Source organism: Protobothrops mucrosquamatus, unplaced genomic scaffold (genome assembly GCF_001527695.2).
Source record: "Protobothrops mucrosquamatus isolate PMUCROS unplaced genomic scaffold, P.Mucros_1.0 scaffold1078, whole genome shotgun sequence".
NCBI classification, from domain to species: domain Eukaryota; kingdom Metazoa; phylum Chordata; class Lepidosauria; order Squamata; family Viperidae; genus Protobothrops; species Protobothrops mucrosquamatus.
This window is the reverse complement of record NW_015387306.1, coordinates 122,315-147,254: the sequence shown is the minus strand read 5'-3', so window position 1 is coordinate 147,254 and position 24,940 is coordinate 122,315. Positions and strand designations below refer to the sequence as shown.

The following is a 24,940-nucleotide window of genomic DNA, read 5'->3' as shown; positions in this document are numbered from 1 at the left end:
CAATGTTGTTAAATTCCATTGTTTTATTCCTATGCAGCTAGTCCATATTACAAATAACGTTGAAATCCCCAAGTTAGCAAAGTAATTTCCAAAATACAACAGATGTGGTGCCTCAACCAATTCTGTTAGCAAATGTGTGGGACAACATGACCAGCATCAACAAAATCAGCAAAACTAAAAAGGGAACATGAAAAGGCTAAAATTAAAAAAAAATCCTCACAATTGTTTTTGTAAGTCAGTATCCAAACACTCTGTAAAAAAATAACTTCCAACGCTTAAGTGCAGAGAGCCCAAGCGTTTGCATACAAAAACACTTTGGTTACCCTTAATTCAGTGACATCTCAAGTAGAGGCAGGCACTGCTGCTTTTAGATCAAGTTTTAGAACAAGCACCATTTGACGATACTCTTTCAACCAATGTTGCTTTGTATCATGGCAGAATAATGCTCCCTTGGGTGAAAGGCATCTTAAAGCAGCCTTTCCCAACTGGCACCTTCACTATGTGCTGTACTTTGATCTCCCTAATCCTCCATTAACATGGCCATGTTGGTTGGTCTGAAGGAAACAGTAATCTAATACAGCTAGAAGGCATCATGTTGGGGAGAGCTACTTTAGACTGAAAGACAGGCTACTTTTAACTCATTTTAGGGTCCCAAACAAATAGTCCATGAAGATTTCAGGGCTCTAGACTAAATCCCTTTTTAAGTAGGGAAGTCTTGAGTAAAGAACACAGCATATGGCCCTTGAGTTTAAAAAAGGGAACATCCTGTCTTTGAATGATTCTTGTGTTAATTTGTACAGTAATTTATATTTTATTATGGAATCATAGTCTCAACTGCTTCTGCTTTCTCAAGAGACAAGTCATTCCTAGTAACAAGGAAAGCAGAAGACAAACTTCTAGCACACAACATATCCACCATTACAACCTCAAATAGGTTAGATTCTTTACTTGATTGGATTGCAAAATACGTCAGCACATTCTTTCCTAAAGCACATTCTTTCCTAAAACAGCCACAATTTTCATTATATATATTGCACTTTGGGAATATCCTGGATTTCCTCTAGCAAACTACCGGTATTGTAGAGTATCTCCTTAAACTTCAGATGAGGAATGCAACGTTTTATACTTTTTAAGGAATTTTTTTTCTCTTTTCTCTAAGGCATTTACTATAGCAGTGCATTCTTGAAACATCCATTGGCAAGTATATACCTAGAAAATTAGGATCTCAAATCCAACTTCTCATCTCTTGTATTCCGTAGTTAAAAAAAGTATAGTTGCAAGAAAGATCCATTCACAGTTATCCATCTTTGTGTCAACCCAGTTTGTTTAACTCACCACTATTTCTTTCAAATAACAAAATTTACTATAGTCTGTCCATACTGAATTACATCATTATTTATATCCAAAGTTTTTGATTGTTCTTGTATCACAATTCAAATGGGGGTGTGTTTAAGGAAAAGCTTTTGTACACTTGATAGAAACATTGTGTTCTATCTGAAAAGACAATGAAACCTTCTGTCCATGTCTTCCACATATGAAAAGATCCCAATGTGCCTTAATCCAAAGTGGTCCACAGTTCATTTCTTTGGAATGTCTTAAGACTGACTGTAGCTAGAATTCTGACTTCCATTTGGACCCTGGTCACTTTCACTGTTTGAAACAAAGCAGGAAATTATTACATTACATATTTATTATTAAAATGACTATAAACACATTTGATTTTAAGATTAAGATAAGCTTTATTGTCGTTTTTTACTGTGGGCACACTCGCTCACATTAAAATGAAAATCTCTTGCCAGCTCTCAAAAGAAAGTCTATATCTACCCATACACTTTATTAATATTATATATATCGATCACTGTCCATTTTGAATACATAGCGGAAAGAGGAAACTTGAGAGTTCACAGGGTTGATGCTGTATGGAATGAAACTCTGACTGAATCTGTATATTCTGCTTTGGATACCACAAAGCCTCCTCCCAGAAGGTAACAAGGAAAACAGGTCATGAAGAGGATATGTAGCGTCCTTTGATGGTTAATATGCAGAATAGATACAATAAGTCAACACAGTCCATTTATTGTTATCTATACTCCCCTCTGCGGAAAAATGCAAAACCAAATGACATTGGAAAATTATAATTTATACCAAATTTCAATGGAACAACCATAAGAACTATGAGGCCTGTAAAAATGCAGCTGCCTCCTTCTTTACCTGAGTCAACCCAAAGAACTCAAGCATAAAATGGGGAGAAGTCAAACTACATGTGACTCTCAAAATCTACCAACAACTGTCTATGGAGGTTGAATAGTGAAGGATTACTTCACTAGGAGCATCCAAGTCTAAAATTATTTTCTCTACAAATGGATTGTTCTTAAAATGTTTTACAATTGATCATCTATTCAAATGAACATCTTTTGAAAACTTACCTATTTGGAGGTGGTTTTGGTTTAGGCATCTTGCTTAGAATTGTAGCCATTTCTTTCCTTTCATCAAAGTTTTTCCATTGTTCATACAGTTTCAAAATGACCCTGATTATTTCTAAGATCTAAAAGAAAATAGATGAAAAATAGTTTTGTGCAGATCTATGGTGACTGCAATAAGTATATACTTCATATAAGAAAGATTTGAAGGTATTCTGGGATCATGGAGTTTATCCTGAAAACATTTTGCAGGCCACCTATATAAAAGACACCTGTCCACAGAAGCAATCAATCAAATCAGATTCCAAACTCTCCATCATGGCCAAGACCAAAGAGCTGTCCAAGGATAACAGGGACAAGATTGTAGACCTACACAAGGCTGGAATGGGCTACAAGACTATCGCCAAGCAGCTTGGTGAGAAGGTGACAACAGTTGGTGCGATTATTCGCAAATGGAAGAAACACAAAATAACTGTCAATCTCCCTCGGTCTGAGTCTCCATGCAAGATCTCACCTGGTAGAGTTTCAATGATCATGAGAATGGTGAGGACTCAGCCAAGAACTACACGGGAGGATCTTATCAATGATCTCAAGGCAGCTGGGACCATAGTCACCAAAAAAACAATTGGTAACACGCTATGCTGTGAAGGACTGAAATCCTGCAGCGCCCGCAAGGTCCCTCTGCTCAAGAAAGCACATGTACAGGCCCATCTGAAGTTTGCCAATGAACATCTGAATGATTCAGAGGAGAACTGGCTGAAAGTTTTGTGATCAGATGAGACCAAAATCGAGCTCTTTGGTATCAACTCAACTCACCGTGTTTGGAGGAGGAATGATGCCTATGACCCCAAGAACACCATCCCCACCGTCAAACATGGAGGTGGAAACATTATACTTTGGGGGTGTTTTTCTGCTAAGGGGACAGGAAAACTTCACCACATCAAAGGGATGGTGGGCGGGGCCATGTACAGTCAAATCTTGGATGAGAACCTCCTTCCCTCAGCCAGGGCATTGAAAATGGGTCGTGGATGGGTATTCCAGCATGCAATGACCCAAAACACACGGCCAAGGAAACAAAGGAGTGGCTCAAGAAGCACATTAAGGTCCTGGAGTGGCCTAGCCAGTTTCCAGACCTTAATCCCATAGAAAAATCTGTGGAGGGAGCTGAAGGTTTGAGCTGTCAAACATCAGCCTCGAGACCTTAATGACTTGGAGAGGATCTGCAAAGAGGAGTGGGACAAAATCCTTCCTGAGATGTGTGCAAACCTGGTGGCCTACAGGAAACATCTGACCTCTGTGATTGCCAACAAGGGTTTTGCCAACAAGTACAAAGTCATGTTTTGCGAAGGGGTCAAATGCTTATTTCACTCATTAAAATGCAAATCAATTTATAACTTTTTTGAAATGCATTTTTCTGGATTATTTTTTTTTTGTTATTCTACTTCTCACTGCTAAAAAAACCTACCATTAAAATTATAGACTGATCATTTCTTATCAGTGGGCAAACATACAAAATCAGCAGGGGTTCAAATAATTCCCCTCCCACACACGCTGTATATGTTTTTCAATTTTTCACCAAGGGATGCTGGGCCAATAAACAGCTTTCATCTTACCTATGTTGTTGAATTGGCTGATACTGTACCAATCTACACAAGTTACTTTCTGTAAATCTGTAATTATTAAATAAAATATAACTACCTTCTCCATATCAACAGAGAGTTCAGCAAACCACTGTCTAGCATCCTTTTGCTGAACAACACAAGCCACATGTAGGCAAGCTGTAAAGAAAGAATATGGTTGAAAGGTAAACTTAAGACACAAAATTTGTGGTACAAGTGTTTTTACATTATTAAATGAAAAACACATTGTCAGAACATGTTCTGTGTGCTACTGTCTCCCTCTCCAAACTGGATTTTCTATTATACCATTCTACAGATGTAATTATTCACGCTCACTTAGGATGCATAGTTAAAGAATAGTTTCCCAGTTTACCATTCTTTCATTGTATGTCTGGACAATGAAAGTTCAGTTATTAACTGAAAAATGAAATAGTTGAGGCTTTCATTATAACACCAGAATTTCTATGAAAATGGCCATGGATGCAACTCTATCTTAAACCATTCCATTCAAATAGTGATACAGCATACAACATGTTACATACCTAGAGCTATCATGAAAGGAGGGTATAGCAGACAAAGATCAGTTCTGTATGTGTCATTCACTATCCTCCTGCACAGACAAAAGCGACAGATCAGCAAGTTGTCATTCATGACTCCACATGATGGGAGTCAAAACAATATGAAACAGAGATAGGAGCTTACTTTTCCTTTAAATACAGTATCTGATGTGTAATGGATATAATCCAGGGGTGTCAAACTCAATTTCATTGAGGGCCGCATCAGCATTGCGGTTGCCCTTGGGGATCCGGGTGGGTGTGCCCAGGGTGGATGCGACCTACTGGGTGGGCATGGATGGAGTGGGTGTGGCCTACTGGGTGGGCGTGGCCAGCTCTACATCATTCACGTCAAGGGTGCCTGTGGGGGCCTGGGCAGGAGTGGGACAGATCTGAGGGTCTCTGGCAGAAAGGGGTGAGACCAGGGCAGAGCCCATCAAGCCGGATATGTGAAGTAGGTGAGGGCCATTTGCTGGCCACTTCCAGGCGATGGTGCATTTCTTCATTCCTCACAAAGGGTGACACCTTCCCAGCATGCACCCAGGAGGGTGGGGCCGACGCGGCAGGGGCTGGTTCCTTGCTGTTTCCAGACGGCCTTGTGGAGCTAAGACTGAATACGTTTCAGCATAGATGGCCACCACAAAATTGTACATTGGCTCCCGGCTGGCCTGGGCTAGGGCCAAGGCAGCGGGGGCCGTTCCCTCACTGTTTCCAGGATGGCTTCGCGGGCCACATGAAACCACTTTGCGGTCCACATCCGGCCCCGGGCCTTTTTCTATATGGAACATTGGCATTACTTTTCCCCAAATAACAGAACTCTGCACAGAGATACTAGGTGTATTCATCTTCCATGCAGCAAGACAAGGTTCATCATGAGCTTTCAGACTATAAGGAGGAATAGTAGGAAATCTGCTGGATTATCTCATTCATAAAAAATTGGTCAAACCCACCCCCCTTTTCAAATCAATGAATTAAACAACTTTATGGTTCCATGCATTTTCCAAAGTGGATTAAGCAGATCCCCAGGCAACAATTTTATTCAGGTCAATATTTTTCCTAGGTTTTCTACTTAGGGTAAAGGACTTTTTAAATAGTCTGTCTACATTACCAAGCAAGGGGCAGCAGCATGTCTTCTTGGCCCATATCTTGTACATATTGAAGTAGAGGTCTATAGGGATGATATACTATCAAACAGCAGTCCTAGGAAGATTGCGTTTAGGAAAAATGTCAAAAGCATCATCATCATCATTCACAATACTCAACATATTAAGTACTTCTTTGATGTTTATAGTGCCATTTATTACAAAGACAATAGTTGACTTCACAGAAATAATTCCTCTCTAAACTGACTGGCAGCTTACCAAATTCTTTCTCCCTCTGAAACACAACTGCTGACACATTTGCAGCACACAGAAACCTGATTTGCCCACAACACCCTCACTGGAAATAAACACTGGCACAGTACACTCTATTACAGAATAGCAATATACAAGAAGCTTTGTGGGAATCCTATTAATATAGAGAGAATCTGAGTGGGGGGGAAAAACAGTATCAACCCTCAGTGGTTTCATTTATTTTGTAAATATAAAGTTTGGCTTGAGTAACATTAACAGAATAACAGAATAAGAGTTGGAAGGGACCCTGGAGGTCTTCTAGTCCAACCCCCTGCTCAGGCAGGAAACCCTGTACAATTTCAGACAAATGGTTGTCCAATCTGTTCTTAAAAACTTCCAGTCTTGGAGCACCCATAAGTTCTGGAGGCAAGTTATTCCACTGATTATTCTTCTAACTGTCAGGAAGTTTCTCCTTAGTTCTAGATTGCTTCTCTGATTAGTTTCCATCCATTATTTCTTCTCTTTTCTTCAAGTGCTTTGGAGAATAGATTGACTCCCTCTTTTTTGTGGCTGCCCCTTAGATACTAGAACACTGCTATTATGTCACCCCGGTGCTCCTTTTCATTAAACTAGCCATACCCAATTCCAGCAATAGTTCTTCATACATTTTAGCCTCCAGTCCCCTAGTCATCTTTGTTTTTCTTCTCTGCATTCTTTCTAGAGTCTCAACATTTTTTTTATATCGTGGCAACCAAAACTGGATGCAATATTCCAAGTATAGTCTTACCAAGGCATTATAAAATGGTACTAACATTTTGCGTGATCTTGGTTCTATCCTTCCATTAATGCAGCCTAGGACTGCGTTGGCTTTTTTGCATGCTGCAGCACACTGCTGGCTCATATTTAAGTGATTGTCCACTAGGACTCCAAGATCCCTCTCACAGTGGAGTATCCTTTGTAAAAGCTTTCCTATTTAAAACGAAAGGCAGGGCACTTTCTCATAAACAAATCTGCATACTTATCCTCAAGCCAGCTATTTCAGTTGATACACTGGACACTTTTTTCTCATGCAGTCTTAGATCTACAAATTACTTCTCATCTCAAAAGCCTGGCATCCATTTTTTTCTAAGTTCATGTAAAAAAATAGGAAATAATACACAACCATCTCAATCTATAGCTTTTCATCCTTTCTCTAAGATTATTCTCATAGCCCATTATATCTCATCATTTTTTTCTCCCAGTACAGAATAATCCAAGTATTCTGGCACACATGTGGAAAGTAGGAACATTTCGGAAGATGATGGAATATTCCAGATATGATCAGCAGAGGAATTGTATTTGTACTATGCATTAAATACAGGTAGTCCTTGTGTTACGACAGCAATTGAGACTGGGATTGCCACCACAAAGTGATTCAGTTGTAAAGTGCAACATCACGTGACTAGACTGTTCAGTGATAACAATCCCAGGCAGTCCCAGTTGCCACTGTAACCTCCAAATTCACTGATCATTAATAGGAAGAGGCAGGAATCCCAGGTAAGAAGCATGGGGGTACCAAAGAGGGGTGGGAGGAAATCACAGTAGGACCTGGAAGGGCCAATGCAGTCCGTGTGGGAGTTATGGGAGCCAGGGAAGGCCTGCACAGGCCGTGCACAATTTGCAGGAGGCCCTTACAGGGCTGGCGGAGGCTCCACATGGGTAGGGGTTTGCCAAGGATGGGGAAAAAAAGCGGGAGCGACTTAACAAAACACCTTGCAATTTTCCCTGCTGGCCCCTCATAAACTTTGCTTGGTGTAGCCAGGGAAAGTCGCAAATGATCACATGACCCCCAACTCTCTGCGATGTTACAATCACATGCAAGGCATCTAAGTGCCTGGATCACAATAATGTTGTGGGGGAAGGGGGGGGGAAATGTGCTGTGGTGGCCAGAACTTCAAGGATCCGTCATATGTCCATTTTTCAGTGCCATCGTAACTTTGAACAGTCACTGAATGAATGGATATTGTACAAGAGATTGAACAGAACGTACAAAGTAAATAAACTTACCATTAACTCTAACAGATAAAATTCACATTCTAATATCTGTATAGACATAAAAATATATTAATTATATGGATGTAACTTGAATAACATGACCACCACAGATTATCCTGTTCTATGATCAGCTGGATCTATTAAGATTCTAAACTTGGAAAACCAAGGGAACAAAAACATGCAGGCTTTTTTTGTCAGCAGCAACAACATTCGACATTTCCATTTCTATAAAGGCATAAGGGGTTGCCCTTTTTGAAATTACACTTTTTACTCCAACAAATACCTCTTTTACAGAGGTCAACTGATTTATCTTAAATTTCTTCTTCTTCTTTGCAATCAAACTCATTCATTCATTCATTTCTATAGCCACCCAACTCAACCAAGTGATTCTGGACATCTTACAATTCTAAAATTATAAAGCAATTTAAAAAAAAACATTTAAAAATTAAAACATCCACAAAATAAATAATACAAACAGCAGACATGAAAATTAATCAGCTATTAATAAAGCCAAGTAATGGTGATCTTAACACATTCTGGGTACATAACAAGTTTTTAAAGTTTTGCAAAAACCCAACAGGGTTAGGGCCATTCTAATCTCTGAGGGGAGAATATTCCATAAGGCAGGGGCTACTACAACAACAAAAAAAGCCCATCTTTTTGTTTCCGCCTGTCAACACTTTTTGACTGAGGGGATCTACAGCATGTCTATTGGATCAGACTGGATGGGTAGAAACTTTTGGAAAAAGACAGTCCCTCAGGTAACCCAGTCGTAAGCCATGTAGGGCTTTAAAGGTGACAACCAGCACCTTGAATTGCATCTGTAAACACACCACCAGCCAGTGCAGCTCACATCGTGGTGTTACACATGCCATGTAGTCTGCACCATTTACTGCCCATTCAGCCGCATTTTGCACCAGTTGAAGTTTCCAAGTGCTCTTCAAGGGCAGCCCCATGTAGAGCATGTTAGTGGATAGTAATCTAGTTTACTACCTTAAGTTTTCCTCTTCTTCAAGCCTCACTCCTAGAGTCTCTCAGCCACAGCTGACACAATGGCAAGACCCTTTTCTTTTTACTTCAATTTTCTACTTCAGTTTTAAATAATTTAAAACAGCTGGGACTACAGCAAAGCACAAACTTCCTATCATTCTCTGGAAATCAACATGTTGATATATAGTCTCAAAATTCCCACTCTTCCAGATACAGTAAAAGTGTAAATGTCTTTTCAAAACCATTTTGAAAAGATAAGAAAGTATTAAGGCAAGGAATGTTTTCTTAGAGTATACTTACATGGTTCATCCTATAAGGAAATTCTTTTGGAAAGGCATACGAAAACCTAGTTTTCACTGCAACGAAGAAAAAAAAAACCAAGAATGCTCTTTAAAAATAAAAACAGTAAAAATTAATTTAGCATACTTACTTCTCTCTCTACACCTTAATTTAATTAGAATACTAATGCTGAATTAAGGGATTTAAGTTTGAAAGCACAAGAGAACATACATATTTTTTTATATTGGATAGCAGCATTTTACAGAAATCTACAATACAAAATCGCAGCAAAACAAATATTTCTGTTACAATGTTTTCGGAATATGTATTAGAATCAGTTTACACAATGTTTATCAGTTTCTGCAAGTTTCAAACATTATCAAATGGGAAAGAAGCATTCACTAGTTTAGAAAAATTAAATATTATACCAATGTAATTTTTTTTCTTCCGTTCAATTGTGTCTAATTCTGGGAAACCTCCGGGGCAAGTCCCTGCAGTTTTCTTGGCAAGGTTTTTCAGAAGTTGTTTTCCACGGCCTCATTCCTAGGGCTAAGAGTGACTGGTCCAAGGTCACCCAGCTGGTTTTGTGAACTTATGGTCTCCTGATTTCTAGCCTGATGCCTTTAGCCACTACAACAGAATGGCATCAAACTTTAGCCACTACACCAAATGGCTCTTACCAATACAAAACTACCCAATAGTATTGTATTGTATCGCATTGTATCATATTGTATCATACAATACAATAAGACACAGGTTAACAGCTCTTTAGTTTTTTATGTACACACATACATACATGCCATTCCATATGTGTGAACACCATAACTATAAGCAATATTTAATTTAAAAGTTCCTCTGAAAGACGACAGCTTTACAAAAATTCCACTTACATACAGAAGTAGCAGCAGATATCAATCTTGTATTTGAAACTACACCAAATTCCTAAAACATCAAAAATAAAACAATGGTGAAAAGTACACAATTCCAGAAGCATCTGCTAACAAAATGTCAAACTTTGGTCATTATGTGAAATTACCGGAGGGAGGGGAAGGGAGAAGGGGGGGGGGCTCTTTATCTGTGGGAAAAAAGAAAGCAAGAGCACATTTTGTTCTCACTTGGCAGCATTGCAGAATCATCCAAGCCTCACTCTGTCCAATTCCATAATGTCCCATGTGAGATGATGTAAAGTGTCTCTGCCTTTCTGCCAATCTTTCTTGTTTAGTCAAAATCACAGTGTTTTGCAGATTCAAAGATTATATTACAATAAACAATTTTTCTCTGCGTGAAAAGAAAGATATCTTCTTTCCTTTCATCAGTTTCCATTGGCTGCTATACTGTTGGCAGAAAGCCACTTTGATGCTAATCCCCCATAGCCAAAAACAGTAAAACAACTTGCAAAGCAAGCACTGAAATCCCAAACGATCAAGAGTCAGAAAACAACAACTGGCTGATATGACCAGCAAAATGTTGTGGAGGCTGGGGCAGGGTGAAACGCTAACAGAAAAATCCTATCAGAAAAAGGGTATTAAATATGCTAATTATTGATACAGCCACTCCGCATTTAGCAACTGCCCCGTTTGGTGATCCTTCACAGATAAGATGGTAATAAACAGTAGTAAAAAAATTCATTTCTAACCAATGCATGGGCTGACCACGAAATTTCAAAGCCTTCAGTGTGAATTAAGGTCATAGAGCTGAGATGGTTAACTTTGCAGTTAGAATTTTAAGGGACATGCTGCACTACAAAGAAAAATATTTCAGGAAGATAGCTAGTTTAAAGCAATCTCTCCACCCTGTGAGGGAGGAAAAAGGAGGTAGGAAAAATGGAGACACAGCTTTGCAGACACGCTCTGCAAAGATCTCTCTCTCTCTCTCTCTCTCTCTCTCTCTCTCTCCCTTCCTCCCCCTCTCCCTCTCTGAGAGCTGTTACATGTTCATTTAGTGACCATTTCACTTTGTCCAACAACAAAGCTGCTGGAAAGGATTGCAGTTGCCAAATTTGATGGGGTGCTTATTAAGACCAAGAGAAGAAAAACTAATTTACTCAATCATCAGGTCAATTCATTGTACTATTAATGAGTTACTACTAATTGGCTATGCTGGCTTTCTATTTATTTCAAAAGAACATGGAAAAATAAAAGTCAGCAAATCACCTGCTAAAATACCCTCTGTCCAAACCTGCCCAAAGTTCCTCATGTAGCAAGCTGCCTACTTACCTCTACTTTGGATGCCAAAAATACACACGTGGGAGCCATTAGCACTGGATCAATACTTTTTAGGGAATACCTAAAAAGTTATAATAGATAATTTTAAACAGCAGAAAAGGGGGATTTATTAGTCATACCACTTTTAAAAAGAGACCTTAGAACAGTGGTGGCGAACCTATGGCACGGGTGCCAGAGGCGGCACTCAGAGCCCTCTCTGTGGGCACACGCGCTGTCGCCCCAGTCCTGGGCCTTCAGCTGGGTTTTATAAAACCTTTTTGCTTTAGGCCTCCATCGCCGTGTGCAAAAAAAAAAAAAAAGGTTCAATCAGTCAATTTTAACTTCTTGCGGGGAAAAAAAAAGATCTTGCAAAGTTGGAATTGATTGATTGAACTTTTCAGTCCCACCCAGTCTGCTGTTACCACCGCAGCCACGCCCACTCAATGGGCCACACCCAGCCAATGGGCCACACCCACCCGGCAATCGACAATGCATAAGTGGGTTTTGGGTTGCACTTTGGGCACTCAGTCTCGAAAAGGTTCGCCATCACTGCCTTAGAATCACAAAAAGATTTATATAGAAAAAAATGAGACTGTTCCAGAGCTCATGATCTTACCTGGCATAGAACCTCTTGAAATAGACAGTAGCAGTGGCAATAACTTGTTGTCTTAGCTTCAAATGTTCACCTAAAGCCTGAATAACTTAAAATAAAAATTTAAAAAGAAAATGGGTTAAATCTTCAATGTTCAGTTTTGTATCCTGCAACTGTTACTGAAACTGAATCCCACAGAGTTGCAAATCTTTTTCCTAACATTATTACATTATGTTCCTATACTTCTTTTGGTACAGAAAGCCCATTCATAGGATCCCCGAAAGATGAAATAATATTTTACTTTATAGGGTGAAGATTGCAAACTGAGACTATGACACAATAGATAATACCATAAACCATTGAAACTGTAGTTAGAAAATCTAGCGTTCAATCACTACTTGATATTTCCGACGCAAAGAACAATTCAAAGCAGACTGCACGGTTGGGATCATTAAACCTGATTCCTAAAATATTATATAGTAAGCTATGAAACTGGACAATGCCAGCATTTTTCTATGATCGCCACTAAGCTGAGTTTGTTTAAATTCAGGCAGATGACATTTATTTCCAGCCCTTCTAGATAATTCTGATGCATTATCCAACTTCTCCAAAAATGACAAAACAGATGCAAGGCATATTGAGGTTTAATCTGCACCTACAGAAATAATTTATTCTATTATCTGCAACTTCATGCAATTCTCAACTCACTCTCATTCAGAAACTTAGGAAATGTATTCTGTGTGAAATTCAAAGCCTTCGGTTACCAACCATCATATGCAGCCTCTAAATAATACTTTGCAAAAGAGGTATTTAATTTGTCTAAGGACTTAAACTGCCAATATCAGTACAGTTATGGAGTTGGCAAAGGCAGCAGGTGTTTGAAGTATGACATATTTCATCTATGAAAAGGGAATAGGGTGCCGGGGGAAGGTAGATCAGGGGGAAAAAATTCATCTGCTCCATCACTAGCACTATCTGCCAGTTGGCTAGAAAGCCACCATGGTGTCAGCTGTACAGGTAGCTCATTTGGGTTTCTGAGCAAAGGATACATTCCAAGCATGTTGGAAGCATCCATCCAAAATACCAAGCATAGGTAGAGGCACAGAATGACAAAACAAAAGATGGTTACTTGATATTTTTCCAGAATCCACCCATCCATTTGTAATTTGAACATGGCAATGTTTTATCATAATCCTGCCACTGCCAAGATAATTCACACATCAATGCTCATTTTCAAGCTTGACAGCCAAGCAAATCCTTTGTACACAAGGTAGTTAGCTCAATATTTTTTTTAACTGTGATAAAACTGAAATGATCGGTTGAGGCAGGAATTTTATTTGAAGTAGAGATATTCAGAAAGCCAATAGAATGCTTGGGCAACAGAATTCTAACAGCATTGTCCATCTATCAGTACTTTTTCCTTGCTTACTTTTTTAATAATTTCCACGATTCCACAAATATGAGCTGTTTTCAATGAGACCCAGGTACTGTATTAAAATGCAGGCTTAAACTGTATTTATCGATCTTTGCTACTATTGGCTCTGACTGGAAAGTAATGACTTGCTCAAGTTTCAATGCAAAAGAAATTAGTCATCATTTTAGAAATTTACTTTGCTTTTCCAAAAACCTCAACTGCCATTTTGGTTTCCCATCATTTTGAGAAAGGATACCCAAAGCTTAGAATAAATGTTAGGCGTAACACCATTACAAGCAATTTAAAACCTTTTCCACAAAAAGAGGGGAAAGGCCTATAAATGAATGTAGTATCCGCCTATAGTTTAGAATCATAATGTTCCAAAAGTAAAATATATGTCTAACTTTAGGGGGGGAAAACATTGACTAATGTTATATTTAAACCACGTAAGAGTCTAATGGGAGCATGCTCAAGGGCCTTGCAGAGTGTGCTTCTTCTAAAAATCAATAATAAATCATTGTATTTTAAAAAAATAAAGACCATCTCACTCATTCCCCCAACTCTCTCACACACAGAGAGTATATCAATGATTCATTGATAGCATTTTTACCATTTGTAAAAAATATCTGTAGTTTCCAATATTCTTCTTCTGTTAAAAATTTTAAGTCTTTTTGGCGTTCCTTCAGCAGATCTTGTTTATCCAAAATCCATTGTAAGCTACAGGAAAGAAAGAAAGGAAGGGAGGGAGGGAGGGAGGGAGAGAAAGAAAGAAAGGAAGAAAGAAGGAAGGAAGGAAGGAAGGCAAGAAAGAAAGAAAGAAAGAAGGAAGGAAGGCAGGAAAGAAAGAAAGAAAGAAAGAAAGAAAGAAAGAAAGAAAGAAAGAAAGAAAGAAAGAAAGAAAGAAGAGACAACTTTTAGATATTTGTAACAGATTGTATCTATTATAAACACAGAAAAAAAGAAAACACTTTATCCTTTGTTATATGGCCTGATGTCAAAGATACATAGTCTCCTGAATATTCAGTCAAAAGAATTCAGAAGTAATTTCTTTCTTCCCATGCTGCTTGTATTTCCCCAGTGTTCACTGCCACCAGAATTTGAGAGCTCCACAACAGCCCAGAAACAAAATTCTGACAAATAAGAAACTACCATCAGACTTTGACAATCATTTCAAACTAAAAATATTTTATATGAGACCTTCTATAATCCAAAGATTATAATCAATCTCTTGTCAATAGTGAAGCACCTGAAAACGTGGAGGATAATTTGTTCTAATAATTTTGCCCTTTTCTAATGATTTGTTATTGTATTTAACCAGGGTGAGGTAATAGATGTACAAGTAGAGTTCAGGTCCATCCTCAAGCACAGAATGACTTTGAACTATTTGCACACATGCACACATTCACTTGCAAATCATCAAGGATACTTATTGTGGAGATTAAATGAAAGGAGAACCCTGTATAAATTGTTTACCTCTTGAGGTAAAGGCAGTTTATAAGACTAATATGTAACAATAATTATTTTAAATTGCCTCACAAATTTTAGTTCTAAATGTTCTATTTTATTTATATTTCATATTTCTTAATTGCCCATCTCCACAGACAAATTGCATACAAATGTTGTATAAACATTTAACCCCACTTTTTATCTCTCTTTTATAAATAGCATTTCTGTAATACTATGATTTTTGAGTTATATGGCTGTATACTTTTTATTATTATATTCATATAATATAGAAACATATATTATTCATCCTAGGTATTTGGCTTCCTAGTACAGAAAAGTCTGGTTGCTGAATAAAAAGCCAGCATTCAAGTCACATATCTGAATTATATTTAGATAGAATACTTTCAGATGTTCTCCATGAATCTTGATTTCTTTAGAAATAGTGGCTGTAAATTACACTCAAGAAGCAAAAGGAATAAAAGAGAAGCTTGCAGTTATAGCAAATACCACTAAAGATTTTTCCCTCCATGACAGGATTCTAAATTATGTTACTCAGAAATAACATTGCATCAAAAATATTTGAACCAGAATCATCCAATGTGATTATTCATGCCATTCTTTACTTTCATAGTACAGTATTACAATTTAATCATCTTAACATAATGCACTCTGTGTGTGAATTAGAACAATATTCATTTGTGCAAAAATATTTACAGGGTAAACTATTTTGGAAAGAGGCATACACATCCCAGTACTTTCCTCATGATAAACCCAGTGCAATCAGAATACTTGTTTTTCATTTTATCTGCTTCCATATGAATTTAACAAGTAAGTCTTAGCTTTGTACAAAAGTTATAAGAACAAAACAAAAGTTGAAGATAGTACCTAAAAGCAGGGAACTGTGATTATCTGAACCACACTGCTACAATGAAGGGGAAATTAGTATTTCTAGTAACGCAAAACCCTTGAGGTAGTAATTGGACATTCTACAGCAAACCTGTACTAATGCAGCATGTAGTATATATTTTTACTTTGTCAAAATACTGTCGCTTTATTAATATCTCAAAATGTTCAACGTGACTATGTTCAAGCTGGAAAAAAAAAACCTCAGCTTTTCTTGATACACGTACAAGTTACACACTTTGTCCAATTGTTTATAGATAAAAAGATAAAGTCGTCTTGTTGGAAATAACCCATGTTCTAAACAATAATGCAGCTCTATATAATATTTTGAATGGTTTTTGAATGAACTTCTGATTTTTAATATTTAAAACTATGTTAATATTATGGTATTTAATAATTGTATATTTGTTTTAAAAGAGAGTTAAAGGAAGTTATAGATTTGTTAGATTAATAGTTGATTAATTTAGTTAGATTATGATTATTTTATTGTTAATCCTGTGATTGGCTCTGGGAAGTGAGGGGGGGAGGGATGGAGGGTTGGGTTTGGGGGGAGGGGGGATTTATATTGTAAAATTTTATAAAATTTTCAATAAATAATAATAATAATAATAATAATAATAATATTATTTTTAATAATAATAATAATAATAATAATAATAATAATAATAATAATAATAATAATATTTTGAAAGTTCAACCTGCACAGACATCTTTCTCCCAGGCATACAGCAACATCCGACTACACTGAAACCCATCCCAGCCTCTGCACTGAGAAAATCCCTTCCTACAGGGAAAGCCTCTTATAACTCCCCGCAACTGCCCGGCCCGCGCGCCTGCATTCCGCACCATCTTTTCCTTCCCTCCCTCCCCAGAACCTTCAGACTGCAAGGGCAACTCACTAATGCGAACTCTGCCAGAAATTCCCTGCCATGTAGAGGAGTCAAGGTGGCAACGCTTTTTCTTTCCTCCTTGCCGGTAGCCAGGGCAAACCTTTCGTTTCCCTCCTCTTCTTCTTCTTCTTCCCCCCACCCCCACCTTCCAGGAACAGGAACAGGAACAGCTTTAGCAGCAGGAAGGAGTCTGCAAAAACAGCAGCACCCATACGAGCGGCGACCTCACTCCCTGTTCTGTGCTCTTCCTCTCTTCGTCCGGCGGCTCGCCGCTTGCTAGCCGTTCAGTTCCGCGGCAGACAGGTTCCGCTTGCGGAAATGATAAATTAACCCGCTGAGGCCTTTTTGCTTATCCGCTGAAATTGGACGTTACGTGCGCTATCGCTTTATCATAATTCTTTATTCTAAATGTTAGCATGTGCCTAATAAAACATACTCACTGAATACGATCATTCATTTCACTTTCTCTCAATATAAATAAAATACCCAGCCATAGCGTTTGCTTCATTAAGTTTAATCGCAAAATGAAAGGTTTTCTCCATTAAAAAAGAGCAGCCTCAAATCAAACTGATAACTACATGAATATATTAGTGGGGTTTTTTTATAGCTATGCCGAATTGTTTCACCTTTGCCTTCTCATTTTTTAACTTCCCTATCTTTCAGCCCTGGGATTTCTTTGCTCTCAGATCTAAGTTAGCCTCATCTGAGCTGTTTAGGACAGGGCTTTTCAACCTTTTTACCCATTGTACCACATTTAGGATATGGCAATATCCGAGTACCACCAGTCGCCTAGCAAGGTGTCAAAAACTTGACCAAAAAAAAAAAAGGAAAAAGTGATAAAAGTACAGGTAGTCCTCGACTTACAACAGTTCGCTTAGTGACTGTTCGAAGTTACAATGGCATTGAAAAAAGTGCCCCCCAAGCCACAGCCAAGCAAGACACCTGCCTGCTCGCCCGGCCGCACTCTTCCTCCTGTCTGAGGTTTTCATTGTTGTGAGCATTTCTGTTGAGGATTGGCAGCGGGGGTGGAGTGGGGGTGTTTGGTTTTTATTTCCCCCGTCTGCTGGGTGGTTGCAGCAGGTTTTAGTCACTTCACATGACCCTGGGACACTGTGACGGTCATAAATATGAATCAGTTGCCAAACATCTGAATGTAAATCACAAGACCCTGGAGATGCTGCAACATTCCAGCTAATCTGCGCTTCTTCTGGGCTCAGCAGAAGTACCAGGATCAGCGCTGAGCTCCAGCTGGAGCCTGGCGCTGATCCTGGCGCTTCCGCTGAGCCCTGACAGTGCCGAAGAAGCACCAATCAGCTGGAAAGCGGCACTGATCCTGGCGCTTCCGCTGAGCCCTGACAGCCCTGCAGTTGCAGCCATCTCTCGCTCAGGCTTGTGCAGTGCTGCCACCAGTTTAGCTTCCCCCCCCCGCTACCACTTTTCTAGGATGGTCGCGTACCACCTGCCAGGTGCCAGGTTCACTGGTTGAAAAGCCCTGGTCTAAAATAGCAAGTTTCTGTCCTAACAGTACACTCTGACAGAAACACTTTATCAATACAGTATAATCTATATAAATAAAAATGTAAATGTTCGTTTGTTCAAAATCTTAAATCTCCGAAAGTTCTTCACCGATTGCTTTGAAATTTTGACACAACGTATTTTGACACAACGTTGCATTCGAATACGTGCGTGTTTTTATATACCTACTATTATATAGATGTCACACCTGTGACAGGTAATGGACAATTATATGTTGCGTGTTCTAGAGTCGGCAAACCAGACAATCTCTATATCTGCACAGACAATGGAACAACAAAAAATATTGTATACCCACAAGCATTGTGAAATTAAACATATTACAAACGTGCGCTTTCTCTTTTCTTTCTTTTCCATTTAACCAGACTGAGCCACAGCAACGCGTGGCCGGGTACAGCTAGTTAATAAATAAAATCCAAATATTACTAACCTATTCTTTATAGTGGGATTTCCCACATTTTACAATATCATTAATCTAATGGCAACTGTGCTTTCAGCCTCCAGAGTTGCACATTTACATATCTGGCTACTAACAAGAGATTGAATTAATTATTTTTGCAACTTTTTCCTTACTGTATAAAATGAAGAAAACAATGTTACTGTACTGCATGATTCTTTTTATAAGATGGATGTGGTGTACAATTTTCTCCGATACGTAAAAACCTTTTGATCAAAAGCTTTGCCTAATTGGTTATTACCACAGAAGTTGAAAATACATGTCAATTTATTCACAGCCTTGTCAATACAGTTTAATAACGTTGTGATTAGTGTAATGTAATTTTGAAATGGATTTAAAAGACATTATATCACAAAGTTTCACTGAGTTTCATCAAGTTAAAATCTAAATCTTCTTCCCATGTACTGACTTTAAAAAATGATATTAAAAAGATTTATTTAAATGGTAAACCCTTTATTGTTTACCACTTCTCAAATACTTCCAGTGAACTTAACTTGTATGACCTATATTAAGAAAGAATAATTCCCCCTTTATTTGGAAACAGGTTAGGGCTTGTTTTCATCCTGCAGCAATATATATTCAGTGGTGACAGGTTGATTCTTTATAATTAGGTCACTAACTCAATAAAATCCTCTGTCTTTCCATTCCTTCAATTCAGCAGATTTCTCTTCATACTTGAATAGTACATAGTCAAGAAATAGGAAGAAAGGAATCAGATTGGATATTGTTTCTATCTTATCCAAACTTCTAAGGACACTTTTAAATATGCGTTAGAATTGATTTCATTTCTCATTAATTTCTTACCATTTTTAGAAATTCTCATCTGAATTGTCTCAGTGGAACTGTATCCAAATACAAGCTCATAGTTCATATTCATAGACCTACCTTTTTTGTATTTATATTGGACATCTTGCCTAATTCTAGCTTGACGTAGGTATGAAAGACAATGATTTCTTGTGCTCTAATAAACCAGTAAACGGGCATTACTTTTAGCAACGTTTGAAAAGGAAATAACCATTCTGGAAGAATAGTCAGTGCTATTGTTCCTAATATGATATTGAATGATATTGCCATGTATTTAATTCCATTCTAAATTAAAAGATCCTTATAAAGGTACATAACTGCATTTCTGCAATGGTTTTCCACCCTTTATCATTATTATTCCTATATATTTTATATGCTATCCCCTATTATCCACAGAATATGCAATTCATTATTTTTTATTTTGCTCCTGTTATGACAAGTGGTTTGTCAGTATTTATGAAAGTGCCACAATTTCATAAATTTATCTTTGATTGCAATTGAAGTATATATCTCCATCCAGCTTACGAAATATAGATACACATACACACACACAACCATCCGCAAACAAATTAGCTACATTATTGAGCAAAAACCTCCATAATCAATAATCACACCAAATATAATAGCATAGCAAATATAAAAGTAGGAAGCCATCCTTGTTCTATACCTGTTAATATGGGGGGGAGGGAATCTATCCCATTAAAATAGAATGGGTGTGTCATCCATCAGTGGTGGGATTCAAATATATGAACAACCGGTTCTCTGTGTGGATGCCACTTCCTGAAGTCCATTCTGAGCCTGGGCAATAAAAAATTAGCTACCGATTCTGCTGAAGTGATGCAAACCGGCTGAATCCCACCACTGACTTGGCAATTGCCAGATATTTATGACAGTTGCACTGTCCTGAGGTCATGTGATTATCATTTGTAACTTCCGACATGCAAAGATAATGGGGAAAGCAAGATTCGCTTAATGACTGCATGATTCATTTAACAACTGCTGTGATTTGCTTAACAACTGTGGCAAGAAAGATAAAAAATGGGACAAAATTCACTTAATAATTGCCTTGTTTAACGAAGGAGATTTTGGGCTCACTTGTGTTTATAAGTCAAGGATTATCTGTAAGGCGGACCATGCTTAACTCTAAGTTGGAATGCTGGTGTCCAGCATTGTTCTGCTCTGACTCCCACCTTCCTGTGGTGGCACAATGGTTAGAATGTAGTATTGCAGGCTAACTCTGCTCTCACTGCCAGCAGTTCGATTCCTTCGACTGGCTCAAGGTTGACTCAGCCTTCCATCCTTCTCAGGTCAATAAAATTAAAAATGAGGACCCATATTGTTGGGGACAATATTCTGACTCTGTAAACTGCTTAGAAAGGGCTGTATAGTACTGTGAAGCGATATATAAATCTAAGTGCTATGGCTATTCCCCAAATCCTGCTGGTGTTGGCTCATCTCTTTGGGTCCCTTTGTTTTCCAGGTGGCTGCAAAGCCGACAGTGAGAATCTCAACCCGGTCAGGACTTTCCATTTTTCCGCTTTTAAATCGGGATTGAATAATAGAAAAGGCCGCGGTGGATGGAATTACTGTAAGTCAGAGGTGCCGCGGCGCATGCGTAGCCTCCTTTCTCCGTTCGGCGACCTCGGTCGAGCGAGCAAGATCTACGCTCGCAGCAGCAACAACAGCAGCAGTAACTTCACCAAGCCGGCGGGCGGCAGGACCGACTCAGCCACCTGATAGCTTCGCATTGACCTGTAAAGTGGAGACGGGGGAAAGCTCTGGGAGAGGATTCATCTGTTTAGGATCAAATCATAGGGCTTAGTTCACTTTCTTTCTTGCTTGACAGCTGTCGAGGCTCTTGGCCCCCGCAATTAAGGCACCCGCGAGAAGCAGGGTGAGCCTGCCGACTGCAGGACTACGGAACGAAACCAACACAAACCCTCTCTCACGCACGGAATACAGATGGCTCTTCCCGTCCCGGGCTACGTTTCAAAAGGTTTCCTTCGTCCGAGAAATCGGCCGATGGATGTTTAAAGGGACGTGGTCAGGCAGAACTGCCTTAAAAGGAATTAAAGAGTTCAATAGATGCAAGACGCGCCTGTGCGTCGGATAAAAACAAAAAAAATTACGATTCTTCGGCTCACTTTCCGTTTTGAGCCAGGACAGGAGTAATAGTCCTTTTCTAAAATAAACAATAAAACAAATTAACCTTCAATCACAAGGGTTAGAGCAAAAGAGGAACGTTGCACGCCCCCTCCTTTGTAATAATAATAATAATAATAATAATAATAATAATAATAATAATAATAATAATAATAATAATAATAATAATAATAATTAATAATAATAATAATAATAAAGTTGGAAGGGACCTTGAAGGTCATCTAGTCCAACCCCCTGCTCAGGCAGGAAACCCTATGCCATTTCGGACAAATGGTTGTCCAGTCTCTTCTTAAAAACTTCCAGTGTTGGAGCATTCACCACTTCTGGAGGCAGGTTGTTCCACTGGTTAATTGTTCTCACTGTCAGGAAGTTTCTCCTTAGTTCTAGATTGCTTCTCTCCTTGATTAGTTTCCACCCGTTGCTTATCACAGAAGGCAGTTCTTTTAATTTTTATTTCCGACTTTACGAGGTAAATGAGTGCCAAGTTGCAAGGGCTTCACAGGGACACAGTGCTGAATATCGTGCCACTTGTGTTTGAATCAAGAGACAGAATTATGGGGAATTCTTAAAAACCCCTGCTTCTAGAATAGCCCATTTTAAAGCAGTTGACTGGCATAGAAAATGCCAGCTTATCTGTTATCTGTTTTATGTTGATCTTTTCGCATTTCTATGATATGAAACCAAACAGTAACCCAGTGCAAAAAGAAAAAGAAAATACTTAGGAATAAATAGGAACTTGGGCGGCAGTCTTAATTCTAATAGTTAACTTTTATTGATTGCTAATGTACACATAATCCATGTGTTTAAGCTCAAATCATAAGGCTTCCTTCACATTATTTATTTATTTTTGTTCGGAGGGGGGGGAGGCGCAGTCAATTTTTGACTCTTGGCAAGTGCCTGGACTAGTCCCTGCTGGGGGGTTTTTGGCAAGATTTGGGAAGTAGTTTGCCATTCCTGTTTCCTAGAGCTGACAGACAGGGACTGGCCCAAGATCACTCAGCTGGCTTTATACTCAAGGCAAGACTAGAATTCACATCCTCTGGTTTCTAGCCTGATGTCTTAAACTACTACATCAAACTGGCTCTCTCACTTTATTTACATGTACTTATACAATATTTCTTTATTTTAAATATTTATTTTCAATCCACTTTTTATAAATAACTCAAGGCTGTGAATATATGTAATAATCCATCCTCCTATTTTTCTCACAACAGGTGGATTGGGCTTGGTGACTGGCTTTTATGCCTAAAATAGAACTAGAATTCACAGTCCCCTGGTTTCTAGTGTGGTGTCTTAACCACTAGACCAGGGGTAGGCAACCTTGGCTCTTTTATGACTCGTGGACTTCAACTCCCAGAATTCCTGAGCCAGCACAAACTGGGTCTCTGTGTCTGGTATCAACCCCTAACTGCATACCTTACGAATACAGACTTCTCTCTATATATAAATTTAGTGTATTTTTCTATATAAGATGTACAATATGATAAAGAGCTGTATCCTATAAATTCTTCAGCAGTTCAAGAAACAGCTATAAAAGAAAAAAATACAAAAATCCTATTCCATATAAATCTCTCATTATTTCAGCCTATAATTTATATCTATTCCGCACCATTTTTCATCCTATATCCTCTTTTCCATCATTTATTCATATCCATACAATACCTATATGAAATGGAATATATTTGAGTTATCTTGAGTTATCTTGAGAAGATGTGTTATGTAATATATGAAAAGGATATATTTTCCCATCTGAAATAACATCATAGTAATTACTCCCATTTCCTTTTAGAATTGAGATTTTATTTAAGAAGTAATGTGTAAATGATGTGTTATGTTTAGGCTTTCCTTAGATACTCAGTCCTGGCTGGTCTAAATCATGAGTAGATTTGAGTCTGCTTCACCCCTACTCATACACCCCTCTCACTCATCCTATTGAGTAACACTGTAAAAGAAGTAAATGGTAAAAAGCATGAATTAACAAATAATATAAAAGAGAGAAAATAGGTATGTTGTCAGTGAAACTAAGACAAGAGGGAAGGATGTGTAACTGATCTGGTTAAAGTGCTTTGACCTTGTGCAGAAGAGCTGATTAATACATGCAGGGAAATAAAGGTATAGGAATAATTACAAAAGAAAGAGCAAAAAATTATATTATAATGTATGACTTGGTTATCATCTAAGACAGGGGTCACCAACCTGTGGTCCACAGATGTGGGATGTTGGCCACTGTGTGTGCACTTGCACCCCCCCTCATGCTAGCATCGCGGCGTGCTCGCACACGTAAAGGCACCTCCAACCCCCCTGTTCTGGGCAGCCAACCCAGAAAGGTTGGGGACCCCTGATCTAAGAGTATGATTGATACAAAAAATAAAATGTATACTGTATATAAAGAAAGTGTTGCAAAGAAAAACATCAAAAAGAGCAAGAAATGATTAAGAAAATGCACAATGATTTTGAGAGAAATAAAGACTTTTGTGGGAACTGATTGAAATGGAATGGGAATGGAAGAATGCCATCACTTCTCCCCTATAAAAAGAAAGACAGTAAAAGTGGAGGCAGGGGCAATAACATCTTAAGTGTTCCTGGGAAGGAACTTGGCAGAATTCTGACTGAAAGGTTGCAAGATGTGACAATGAACAACAATAATAATAGAAAAATCTATAGAAAATGTTATATCTATATGGAGTTGAAAGGTGGTTGCTGAATGTGATAATTTATGTGGAAATAATTCATTCTGAGAATAAATGGAATGCTTAATTGAATGCTAAACACTGAGCAGAGTAAATGACAATTATGTGTGATGTTCCCTTGGTTGTTTAAACATATTAAAAACTAGATGTATCAGGAATGTTTGCTCTGGATGTTAGAAGTGTGTTTGTTCGGGACATATATGTAAATATACATTTGTATGTAAATTATGCCCCATTGTTGCCAATAGTGGTTCAAAAAATGAATACTGTATATTGAAAACCAAGGAATTGTTTTGATAGGGATATAGCTGCCTGAATCTACAAGTTACACATAAATGGTTAAAAACACAGAACAAATATATTTTTATTTATTTTATTTATTGATCCAATTTATTAGCCGCCATCTTATCACAGGGTAACTCTGGGCAGTTTACAATATTAAAAATAAAACTGTATAAATAAAATACAATAAAAGTCTAAACATACAAAATGCAACAGCTAAAAGATGGGGAGAGAAGGAGTAGGATAAGCAGGGGAGTGGGATTTGATATTAATCTATCAATCACCCCCAAAGAGAAGTCCCTACTTTGGCACCTTAAGCCAGCTGGCAGGCC

The 24,940-nt window shown here is 38.3% G+C and overlaps 1 protein-coding gene across 2 annotated transcripts; it reads right to left on the bottom strand.

Moving 5' to 3' along the window:
- Positions 1-3: 3 nt before the first annotated feature.
- CCNC (cyclin C) lies at positions 4-16,816 on the bottom strand. 2 transcript variants are annotated; one of them, XM_015820160.1, is made up of 12 exons: positions 16,689-16,816; positions 14,051-14,157; positions 12,051-12,135; positions 11,447-11,516; positions 10,121-10,172; positions 9,252-9,307; positions 7,974-8,009; positions 5,702-5,793; positions 4,582-4,649; positions 4,119-4,198; positions 2,427-2,545; positions 4-1,650 (listed from the first exon to the last, which is right to left on the bottom strand). In XM_015820160.1, exons 1-12 carry the CDS (start codon positions 16,718-16,720, stop codon positions 1,596-1,598), a joined length of 852 nt encoding a protein of 283 aa, XP_015675646.1. In that variant the 5' UTR covers positions 16,721-16,816; the 3' UTR covers positions 4-1,595. The 2 variants fall into 2 exon arrangements, with proteins under 2 accessions (XP_015675646.1, XP_015675647.1); XM_015820161.1 differs by lacking the exon at positions 4-1,650 and adding an exon at positions 2,003-2,096.
- Positions 16,817-24,940: the final 8,124 nt, after the last annotated feature.

Coding starts and splice junctions, on each gene's coding strand:
- CCNC (XM_015820160.1), bottom strand. CDS start 16,720: ATGGCAGGGAATTTCTGGCAGAGTTCGCATTA. Junction 14,158..16,688: donor TTCTGGCAGAGTTCGCATTA/GTGAGTTGCCCT, acceptor TCTTTCCTGTAG/CTTACAATGGATTTTGGATA. Junction 9,308..10,120: donor ATCTGCTGCTACTTCTGTAT/GTAAGTGGAATT, acceptor TCTTCGTTGCAG/TGAAAACTAGGTTTTCGTAT.